The sequence below is a fragment of the Alexandromys fortis genome, unplaced genomic scaffold, assembly GCF_014885135.2.
Source record: "Alexandromys fortis isolate MF-2015 unplaced genomic scaffold, M_Fortis_MF-2015_v1.1 scaffold_371, whole genome shotgun sequence".
In the NCBI taxonomy this organism is placed as follows: Eukaryota; Metazoa; Chordata; class Mammalia; order Rodentia; family Cricetidae; genus Alexandromys; species Alexandromys fortis.
This window is the reverse complement of record NW_026068266.1, coordinates 158,247-170,396: the sequence shown is the minus strand read 5'-3', so window position 1 is coordinate 170,396 and position 12,150 is coordinate 158,247. Positions and strand designations below refer to the sequence as shown.

Sequence of the window (12,150 nt, the reverse complement as noted above, 5' to 3'; positions counted from 1 at the left end):
CAAAAAAAAAAAAAAAAAAAGAAAATTGAGTGTCGCTATTTCCAGAAGTACTGCTTTCATAATTAGAGCCAAGCATGCTGTATTCCCGTTCTGTGCTGTAGCGGCAATGTTACACACAAAATTCAACTCAGCAATATTGACGGGCATGTGTATGACAGGTGCCAACTAAAGTCTTCCTCTGGGAAAGTAAGTGAACGAATCCAATCATGCCGAGACACATAGCTTCATTTTCAGTCTTATTTACTTTGAGGCCAGGGTGGGAGCTATGCTCGGCACTCCCCCAAGTGTGGGGCTGTTGTAAGTACGATCTGCTGCCGCCTTCTCTGTTGTGTCAAAAAAAACAAGGTGTGGGGATACCCAGTGTGTGTGGACTGGATCCAGAGCGTGGTTGCTGCTGCTTTTGCCAAAAGGGCCTTTGAAATGGCCTTGTAGCCGGTAGCATGGACTAGAGAACGTTCTGTTTACAGTGTTTCCATGGGAGCCTGTGTGCGTGTTATACAGGTGTGTGTTACACAGTGTTTCCATGGGAACCTGTGTGCGTGTTATACAGGTGTGTGAGAAGGATCTCAGGTGTCTTATTCTATCACGCTCCACCTCACTCCTGAAACAGGTCTCTCTGACCTGGAGCTAGGATGGTGGTCAGCCCCATCTGGCCTCCTGGCACTGGGCTGCAGGAACACACGGCCTTGGTGGGTGCTGGGGATTCAAACCCAGGTCCTCATGCTTAGGCGGCAAGCACTTTTACCCACTAGACCATCTCCCCAGTCCAGTGCCACTCTTTCTAAACACAAAATCAGGAATATAGCAGTTTCCCCTGTCCCCAGTACTGTAAAGGAGGTTTTAGAGTAACACTGGGCTGGTATTCGTGGTCAGTACCTTTTATTAGCAAACACCGGAAGGCAAATAGTGGTAGCGATGTTAAAGTTGCAAAGCAGGATAGCAAACGTCGTGCTTCTCATGCAGAAATGAAATAATTGCATGTGAAGTGGTAACAGAAAAGATGTGACAATCACCTCACAGACGCCAAAGGACTCTCAATTTATATGTAGGTAAAATGATGAACTTGCAAAAACTTCTCAGTTTGTTGAGCAATAAGCAAACATATTCTACCTGAAATCAACTAATCTGTATTTATTTAAGTAGAAATTATTTGTAATACTTTTGGTTTTCTGTAAGTAAACTTCTGTCTTAATAGTATTGTAAAAGATACAATACACATACACATATACACATACATCCTACACACACACATACATGCACCTACACATGCACAAATACACATGTGCGCACATATATATACACACATGCATGTATATACATATGCATGCATCTGTACATGTACACATATACACATGTATACTCACATACATACATGCACACAAATACATGCACACCCACATGTACATACACATGTGCATACACATATGTATACGTACAAAAAAGTTTTAGTTATTTTTCCTGTTGCTGTAGTAAAATACAGATAAAAGCAACTTGAAATTCTGGGGTGTTGATCGTGGCAGCAGAGTCTCAGTTCCAGGGTACAGTCCATCACAGCAGCAGAGGACAGTTCCGGGGTACAGTCCATCACGGCAGCAGAGGACAGTTCCGGGGTACAGTCCATCACAGCAACAGAGGACAGTTGTGGGGTACAGTCCATCACAGCAGCAGAGGACAGTTCTGGGGTACAGTCCATCATGGCAGCAGAGGCTAGTTCCGGGGTACAGTCTATCACAGCAACAGAGGCTCAGTTCAGGGGTGTAGTCCATCGATCACAGCAGCAGAGGCTCAGTTCCGGGGTGTAGTCCATCGATCACAGCAGCAGAGGCTCAGTTCCGGGGTACAGTCCATCACGGCAGCAGAGGCTCAGTTCCGGGGTACAGTCCATCACGGCAGCAGAGGTTCGGTTCCGGGGTACAGTCCATCACAGCAGCAGAGGCGCAGTTCCGGGTTACAGTCCATCGATCACAGCAGTAGAGGCACAGTTCCGGGGTGTAGTCCATCATGGCAGCAGAGGTGTGAGCCAGCTGCTCAGAACACATCAGCACTCAGGAAGTCTTAAAGGGACTACCATCCTCCTTTTCTGCCATCCAGGACCCCACTCTTAGGGTGGGTCTTCCCCCTGTCCTCACCTAACCAGAGAGTCCCTCACAGGCTCGCCCCAAGTCCGGTCGCTTAGGTTATTCTAGAGCTCCCCAACGTCGATGCTGACTGTTACGATACCTGTCATACACGTACGTGTCCGCATGCGCATCCACAGAGCCAGGTGATAACTAATGGAGGCTCTGGCATTCTGTGGTCGGATTATCCGGGCGTGTTTCTGCGCTAGGAGTCTTGTGTTTTCCTTGCTGTCTTAATTACTCATTTAGAGAACAACACTCTGGTTTCATATGCATTTTTACCCAACAGCGACAGCCCATACAGTGAGCATGGTACACTGGAGGAAGTGGACCAGGACACCGGCACCGAGCCCCACACCAGTGAAGATGGTAAGTCCCCTGCTGGGGCTACTGTGGGTAGCTTTTGTTTTTTGTTGGAACAGTAGAGTTTCCAGGCTTCTCTGATTTAGTGTGGTTCAGCTTGGTATTCTTTTTTTTCTCATGTTATATATCAAAACTGGTCCTGTGCCTTCCACATGTCTTCTCTGCTCCGAAGTTTATCTTTTTGTGTGCTTGTTTGAAGGCAGGAGGGTTTTATTAGTTTTCTATGTTTTGTTTTTCATGCTGGGTCAACATTAAGAAATCCTTCTAACCCCTGAGCGAATGAAGACAGTCCTCCCGTATCCGTCCTTGCCTTTCATAGTAACAGACTCCCTCCTCATGGAGTTTAAATACACCATAGTGTTCTTGTGACCATAGACCGGCACTGCACACCAGATCTCTAGGGCATGTCCACCTTGCCTGATGAAATTGTGTTCCTACTGAAGGGTGACTCCCTGTGTCACCTCTCCCCAGCCCTCAGCAACCTCCATACCCTTTGACTCTATGAATTCAACCCTTTTAGGCTCTTGGTATAAGTGGTAGACTAGCTTATTGCTTACTTCAGGTCCTCCCATGTTGCCACATGTTGGAATACTTTCTTCTTCAGAGAGCCTGCCCAGCATCCTCTGCGCGTCCATTTCACACTCTTTATCCATCCGTCTTCTTCTGGGAACTGTCTCCACGTCTGCCCTCTGGTGATGAGTGCTACAGGGACCTCTGGGATTCCAGTTTCAGTTCTTTAGGATGAGCATCTGAATTCTAGATCGTATAATCGCTCTAATTTTTAAGGACCTGCTTCCCATTTCATGTTCCATAGCATCCGTACCATTTGCATAGACCCACCAATGGGATGAACGCAGAGGGTTCGCCCGTCTCCAGCCCCTTGACATTGTTGTCTTTAGCAGGGAGCCCTCCTCACTGCATCAGGAGTAACTCACTGTGGTTTTGATTTTCCCATCCTTGGTGATAATGGTGTTAGCCATTTGCTACGTCCGCTATGGTCTTGTATTCTTTTTTAATTCCTTCAAAAATTGGTTTTTCATATAGTGCTTATTCTTATGGAGGTCATTTACTTTTCCTGCCCATGGAGATATAGCTGTCACACCTGTCCCCATGCCAGCTGGCCTTTCACGGCATTATAAACCAGGTGCCTTCTATGTGTGAAGGCTCCTCCTGTGTTCTGTCCTTCCCACTGGCCTACTGTCTTCATGTGAGACCTTTTAATTTAACCGGAACAGAAAGCAGAGCAAGATCTCAGGCTTTGTCCTTTTTACTGCTCTTGATCCTTTCCCATTCTACTTAAATTTTAGGTTCTGTTTTTCAAACACTTAAAAAGGGCTTAATATCTAAAACCCTGCAGAGAGGTGAGCCACAGCTGTACTTGTTTTACAGATGTTGACACAGAGAGAACTGCTGTTCTACACTCTTTATAGCTCAGCCCATGAGCATATTTCCACTTGTTTGGTATCTCCAAATTAACTCTGATATGTTATTTTAAAAAACCATTTCTTTTTCTGACTTTTACAGTTGAGTGCTTAGCCCTAATTTTTAACACTTTCTCTGTGGTGCTAAGGTTGGGCCCATGACTTTTCTTCATGTGAAAAAAAATGTTCAACCACCAGTCTTTGGGGGTTTTTCTTGTTGTTTTGTTGTTGTTGTTGTTGTTGAGACAGGGTCTTGCCAGGCAGTGATGGTGCAAGCCATTATTAATCCCAGAACTCGACAGGCAGAGGTAGATGGATCTCTGTGAGTTCAAGGCCAGCCTGGTCTACAGAGCGAGTTCCAGGACAGCTAGGACTACATAGAGAAACTCTAACTCAAAGCAAAATGAAATGAAACGAAGTGTTGCTGTATGGTATAGACCTACTATAAACAAACTCCTCCCAGTCTGCTTTGGAGAGCTGGGATTGTCGGCATTACCACCGTGTCCTTGAATACATAATGTGAGTTTTCTGAGAGCTTCTCTAGCTGTGCAATTCTCATTTCACCCACTGAATTCTTACTTCTGTCTTTATTCCTTTGCAGTATACCTGGTGTACTTAACACATCTGCTGCTTGGTCATTGGGGGTTTTGTTTTGTTTTGTGTGTGTGTGTGTTTTTTCTGTTTAAGCTCCTGGATCTTTACTCCTAAATATCGGATTTTTCCACTATTTCACGTTATATGTCTGATAATTCTGACACATTTTCCGAACCTTCCATTAGCGCTCACTTATTAGGTCTTGTTTTCTAGCGTGCATGTAGATTTTTTGATGTGTGTCTTAGAACCTCATGAAGATCGCCTTCTCCAATGAATCCTTCATCTATTCCTCCCAGAGGCACAGCAGCCTATAATACAATGTCTATTTTTAGCTTGAAGGTTTTCACATCCCAGGTGTTATGAGTTTCCAAACCAGCCTAAGGACCACAGCACACTTGGAAGTCTCAGAGATGGTGTGTACCAAAGCCTTGGGACGGTTCTTCCCTGAGTACGGTGGGGCAGAGGTGTACAGTGAGGGAGATGGTAATGGCCTGCAGAAAGAGTTGCAAGACAGTGGGGTTCCAGGATATCACCCTAAGGTTCATTAGGACATGAAGAGTACAGCTCTTTTGGTGGGGCAGGAGGACACCCAGGCTGCCCATGTCAAGCAGATCCCAGTCTTGACTTCCTTGAAGACCAACAGAGATCTACACACGATGGCTCACATGTCCAGTCACGTCCCTGGTTCTCATTCTGACCTTTGATTCTCCCTCCCGACTGATGGCTTAGGACTGTAACTGTAAAAGCTGGAGTTTTTGCAGGAGAGTAACTAGGGCCTTTAGTGTTGCGTTGATTATCTGCTGAGAAAGAAAAAACTTTTTCATTGTGCTCCTTTTTATTGGAAATGAATTTTTTCATACAGTGTATCTGATCATGGTTTCCCCTCCCCACTCTCCTCCCCATCCCCACCTTCCCACTCTATGCCTTTGTGTGTCTCATTAGAAGACAAAATAAAAGAAAAAAAGTCAAAGTGTGAGAAACACATACACAAAACCCATAAAAACATAAAATTGGAAACCATAGTATATAAACAAAAAACCAGCAAGGTGAAAATGCCCAAACAAAGCAATAGGAAACAAAAGGAACCTCCAAAAATCCCACTAAGTTTTATTTTGTGTTTGCTATCTACTGCAAAGCATGAATCCTGCCCTTAAGTGTGGTTTGTATGCCCAGTGAGACTCTTGGGGAAAACTAATTCTTCCCTTGTAATTGTCAATTGGAGGGGATAGGTTCTGGGTGAGGAAAGGGGCTTATGCCCACTTCCCCTCTCTCGGCTCTGGTACCCCATCTGATCTGGACCTGTGCATGCTTCCACAGTCTCTGTGAGTTCCTGTGTGTCCGCCCTGTTGTATCCAGATGACACTGATTTCCTAGTGTCCTCCATCCCCGCCCCCCAGCTCTTACACCCTTTCCACTTCCGCTTCTGAAGGGTTCACAAGTGCCGAGGAGAGGGATTTGATGGAGACGTCACATTTAGGGACGAGTGCCCCAAGGTTTCTCAGATATCATCTGGCAGTATCTCTGGGTCTCTGTTTCTGTTCTCACCCCCTGCAGGAGGAAGCTTCTCTGAGAATGGCCGAGCACAGCCCTGATCTGTGGGTGCAGCAGAATGCCATTATGAGCGATTTTGCTCCTCCATTCCTTCAGGAGAGCAGTAGTGTTTGGTTAGCCCTTAGGTCCATTTCCCTTGTCCAGTTTCAGGCTCCTTGGCCACTGGAGCAGTGTCAGACTCGAGTCCATCTCATGGAGTGAGCCATAAACCTTTGCTCCTTTTGAAAGTGGGATGAAATGGCATTTTCTGGGCTTAAAGATCATTCTTTCTAGTGAGAGCTCATATTTCTAAGATGTTTCTGAACATTTCTGAGCCCCTACCTCTGATACCATCCTTTTCCTTGCTAGGTTTACCTGTTTCTCTCTCTGTTCATTCCTTTTTTTTCCCCCCTGATGACCTCTGAATGTTCCTTTGCTTTCTATTGTGGAGGAAAAGCTTAGGCAAAGCCCCTCCTCCTCTCTCCCCACCTACCAGTTCCACTTCACGCCACCTGTCAAATTTCTGCCCCTTGACTACAAGAGAGAGTCTTTGTTGCACACGCAACAGTGTAGATCTCATTTTGATCACGGCCACCACTTTTGCAGGAAAGAAAAGCATTGCTCTCAAAGAACACGTTATTACCCACAGCCACACCCTTCCAAGTTCCATAGCTGAATTAACTGGAATCTTAGCTAAATGAATGGCCTTTTTGACCACCAGACAGTGTGTTTTCTTTTCTCTGTCACGGTATCACTACAGAGACCAAGTTCTGTTTTCAAGACAGGCTGTCACAGAACAAAGCTCATCTCCGCAAGGGCGATAGATGACAAATCTAGAAGGACGCGTATTAGGGATAATGAAGTTCCCAAGAGAAGGTGCGCCATTATTACATCACACTAAACTTCCAACAGGAACATTGGAGTCAGTAGCACCAGATCGTCCAGGCAGCCACTCCGCTGAGTCCCTTTGCCCGGTTAGCAGAGCCTTGCAGAAGCACTAAGTAATCATGTTACACCCTTGCTGTTATTGGTGTTGATGTCAGCAGTAGCAGCATTCTGAGAAGTCTCCACAGGACCTGAAAGGACCAGAAGACTCTCTGTATGAAAGCGCCATGGCGCCCCATGCCCTGGGATTGATTTGCCATGCAATGCCCAGACTAAGATGACTGTAAATAGCATATTGATTGGCACTTGACTGTGAAATGGCTCCCAAGAGAGGACAAAGAGTCAAAATAATGAAATTGCTGAAAATTACTTGTTGATACACTAGGGTCACCAATAAAATGGTCTTCTGACACTTGCGGTCATTCTTGCACAACCTGCCCCACGGTTCAGTAAATTTAGTGAAGCTGATAATCCTGTTATGTGAAAAAGTCATGATAAAAAGATGTGACGATCACAGTTGTGATTCTGAAATTATTTGTGTATGCAAAGTTGTTCTCGGTAGCTTTTGACCAGCATTAACATCGTAGCACTGCATGCACAGAAGAGACATACTGAGTCCCTTTTCCTTTCTCCTTGACACACTGTGCATAGATTATATATCCTGTCCTCCGATGATAGCTTTTCATTTTTTAATTAAAAATATAAATATCAGGGTATGTTGACACAAGAGTTGGCAAATCCTGTGTGGTGAAGTTACTTTTAATAAATTAGCATGTCTTCACTCCGTGAACAGATTTGTTTCCATCCTCTGGGGAAAAGTGGAGTATGGATTTTCATATCTCATCATCCCAGATCAACCAGGATTGATGCTTTCTCTGGAAATTCAGAACAAAGGGCTATTCCATTTAAATGGGAAGTCCTCTCTTCTCCATTATTAAATATTTAATAGTGCTCCCACTTGTGTAGGTTTAATAAGGCGTGACTTGAGGTGATAAGCTGTTTACTTTTCTCTACAACTTGAGGAAGGAGAAGTTTGTTTTAGCTCATAGTTCAGGAGATGTGGTCCATCGTGGTGGGGAAGACAGGGCAGCAGCATGAGTGACAGGCATCTGGTTACTCTGGTTTTCAGGTAGCAGAGAATTTGACTATAATTTCAACTACCTTTATCTCCCTAGCCCTGCCCCGTCAATATCTGCCAGGCAGGCACCATATCCAGAAACCTCTTCCATTAAAGAAAGAACAGTGTCCCAAAACAGTGATACCCAATTATGGACTAACCATTAAAACTATGGGCCATGGGAACATTTCACAATCAATCCTAAGTAGGAACATCTGATATAAAAGTTTTACCCAGTTACTAAAAAAGACTTATATTGTTGTTCTGAAAGCTCTTACACCTTTTTCCATGCAAGGCCTAGTGTTATGAGTATTGTGATATAATATTCACCTCAAACATGGTCTTGAGATGATTTGCTGTAGTTGACCCAAGCCCTTGACATGAAGGTTTTCAGTGTTCATTGGTGTCCTTGCTTCTGCCTTATATGTCCCAGAGATTTTGAATTTGTCAAGTGAGAGAAGCCTGGCTTTCTTTATCCCAAGATTTCTCACATTGTATAACTGACGCTGCGGCGAACACAGGGATGAATGAGCTCTTTCAAATGAGTAGATTCGTTATCACAATAAATAGCTATTTCCTGGACTGTTGAGAGATGGAAGGCTTTCCTCCACCACATTGCCTGCATATTCTAGAATATTTTGAAACTAACGCATGCCCGGGTTTTAGCAAATGAGCCATCACTCCTTACACAGATGTTCCTATAAGCATGTTCTGTAAACATACACTCCTTGCATTCATTACACAGATGATCCTGTAAGCTTGTATTCTATAAGCATACACTCCTTATTTCATTTCCACTTATCCTTTTATATTATATATAATTATTATTTTATATTATATTTCATTAGACGGCCACTCCTGTCTGTTGGGCAGCATGGACAAGAATGAGGGGCTGGTGGGAGAGGAGGAGAAAGGCTGTGAATGGAGGACCTTTCTGAAGTAGGATAGATCACAAAGCACCCTTTATAGGGGTTTAAGTTAGTGGGGTTTGTCCTCCTTTCCTCTTAATATTTAATCACAAGTCAGAGCTGTATTCTAGTCCTAAGCCCAAAGTGTAATGGTTCCCTACACACACCAAGATTTCAGATTTGTTTGCAGTGGTAAGAAAGAACTCAGAGAGATATGGATATGCGTCTCTCAGTTTCCCCCACTGGTAATATCCTATATGCATACCTGTGATAAAATGCCACAGCCGGAAAGCTGATGTCAACATAGGTCATTGACCATATTCGTATTGCATCAGTGTGTGGGGGTTCAGTTAGTGCTGTCGTTTATCACATGTGCGAATTTATGTGACCACATCACAGGCAACAGAAAGAAGGTTTACATTAACAGGAAGCGTGTGCTCCCCTTTATAGCCACAACCACTTCCTCCATCACCTCACCTACCGCAGCCCATGGCAGCCACTAGTCGACTGCATCTCTGCCATTATGTCATTTGTATAAATGGTACTGTACAATCTGCACTCTTTTGAGCTCTAACTTTTTAAATTTATCATAGTCTCTCCCACCAACATCTCTTGATCCCCAGCAAACAGTTTTTGGATCTGATCTATCACTTCGAGTAGAGGGTCATCTACTGTAAGAATGTTTCATAATTAAATCTAAAATTTTTATGGAGTGAAAGAAAGTTTTCCTGAGCTTTAATGTTGATTTTGAGATGTCATATCCCCCCCCCCAAAAGGAGTCCATGAGAATAAATTTATTTAAATAGCATTTATCATGTTGATTTTGTGTATCTTTTAAAAAAAAAACTAATAAAGCCTGCTTGCCGGAATCGTGTTTTCTGCTGTTGTAAATGCAACTAACATGTTGCAGAGATGCTCCATCAATGTCAAAGGAAGGTTAGAACAACTGCGGAGAATCTTACAACCTAGGAGAGGCTTATATATCATCCTGCAAAGTCAGAATCTTTTTATTATACTGTCATTGTATCTCATATAAGGAGTTGAGGAAATTAAGATCTAGTGTATAATTTTTCTTTGCCTGGAAAACTGAAACAGATGACAGCTAGAGGTCTCTCTCTCTCCTTCTCTCTCTCTCCCTCTCTCCCTCCCTCCCTCTCTCTCTGTCTCTCTCTCCTGTTGTCTCTTATTGCCTCTCGTTTGATGGTTGCCCCATTCAGCCTGTTTGTAAAGCCTCATGTTGCCCACTCAGAGAACGTGTCTTGCCTTCCTGACTTCCCCGTCCCTCTGCGTTTTCTGTCATTTTTCTGTAGAGTGTGAGCCAATCGAAGCAATCGCCAAGTTTGACTATGTCGGGCGGTCTGCTCGAGAGCTGTCCTTCAAGAAGGGTGCGTCCCTCCTGCTGTATCACCGTGCCTCTGAGGACTGGTGGGAAGGCAGACACAACGGCATTGATGGGCTCGTCCCTCATCAGTACATCGTGGTGCAGGACATGTGAGTAGTCCCACTTTTCAGTGGTCAGAGTAAAGGTTTTTGCCGGAAGGGAAAAAGCTAGGAATTCAGTCCAGGATCTTGCATATGCTAAGCAAGTGTTCAGTTGCTGAGCTACAGCCCACTAGCTCCCTGATATTATTCTTAAGTTGACTTGAGCAATATAATAATAACAACAACAACAATAATAATAATAAAATCAAACTACACTGGGCAGTTTTTCACCTTCCTGGTAACTTTAATGCTAAATGATTAAATAACCACTGTGCATAGCTTATTTGGTAGATTTCTCTCTTGTCCTTGAAAATCTACTCTCAAATTGGCAAAGCTTTCGGAAATGTACTCAAAGAAACCAAGATAGAGCCAGTCAGCTGTTAGACTGCTTTGCCTAGCACACACAAAGCCGTGGATCCCATCTCCAGCATGCACCCACAAGCCAGGCATGGGAATGATGCTATAATCCCAGACCTCAGGATTATACTGTGTGCTAGCTGCTGATGGCTTAGAACCAGCAACTGTTCATTTACCAAACTGGAGCAAGAGCTGGTGGGAGACATCTTTTGATGGTGTCTCAGAAGGCTAGCCTCTGCAGAAAGTGGCTTTTGACATTAACATGGCTGCAGTGATGTTTCTCTTATTATCTGGCTGTTTCAACCACCACCTCCCATCCTGCTCGAACCCAAAAGGGAGGCTGCAGGTTTACAGTTGAAGGGAATCATCTCAGTCATCGAGGCTTTTGTCGATGCTCTCAGTTTCACCAATGAGAAAGCTCTAAAGCTTCCAACCTGTTTAAAGGCGTGAGGAGGAGGTGGCGTAAGTGAAGAAACAGCTTACAAACAGTGGGTGAGTGGAGCCGTTTCCTGAGTGTGCTGCTTCACTGTTTATTACCAATTCCAAGTAACTGTTCAGGAAAAAGAGAAATACACTCTATAAAGTGAGTAAACATGCTTAGTGACATACACAGCTTTAGAAACAAGAAAGTGTGTATATGGCAATTGATTAAACATGTGCACCTAAATTACTAAACAGAGAAGCTGTAAATAGAGAAGTGTAAAATACTGTATATATGCACACTCACACACAAAGGAGAATGTGAATAAAGTAATCACACACTAGCTCAGAATTGAGTATAATCAGGGGGATCTTTATTTGGGGGGGATTCATAGATCACAGTCCTCTGCATGAACGGAGAACAGGAACCAAATACAGAATCCAGGTGAGATAGGAGACAGACAGGAAAGAGAGAGAGAGAGAGAGAGAGAGAGAGAGAGAGAGAGAGAGAGAGAGAGAGAGAGAGAGAGCTTCTCAAGCCTCTCAAAGGCTATTCCACCAAGGAGGTTGGCAGGGTGTCTCCGGCCCCGTCTGGCTAAATAAGAACATTCCAAACCCAAATATAAACTATATACAGTTAGAACAGATATTAAATATAAAAAAATAGAATTATTACTAGCATAAACAATATTAATCAAGAAACATGTTAAATGTTTTAATAATTATTTTATCTTAAGGAGTCTAAGTCTTGATTTAGAAATGACTTGGCTAAGTCATAAGGGGCAAGTAACTATGACTATCTAGTCTTTAACCCATCAAAGGCCTGAGAAGGGAGATAATATTACTTGAGTAGGCAGGAAGTGCCATCAAGCAGCTTTTAAAATGTGCAGTAAATAACAGACACAACTGGCTACCTGGACAGACACACACACACACACACACACACACACACACAC

General features: G+C 43.8%; 1 protein-coding gene across 2 annotated transcripts in view; it reads left to right on the top strand.

Annotated features, from left to right (window-relative positions):
- Srgap1 (SLIT-ROBO Rho GTPase activating protein 1) overlaps nt 1–12,150 on the top strand; it is a 294,864-nt gene that overhangs the window by 269,664 nt on the left and 13,050 nt on the right. For both annotated transcript variants that reach the window (XM_050131872.1, XM_050131871.1), the window contains exons 18-19: nt 2,407–2,486; nt 10,246–10,426. In XM_050131872.1, coding sequence (XP_049987829.1) covers nt 2,407–2,486; nt 10,246–10,426 — 261 coding nt within the window. The remainder of the gene's footprint in view (nt 1–2,406; nt 2,487–10,245; nt 10,427–12,150) is intronic.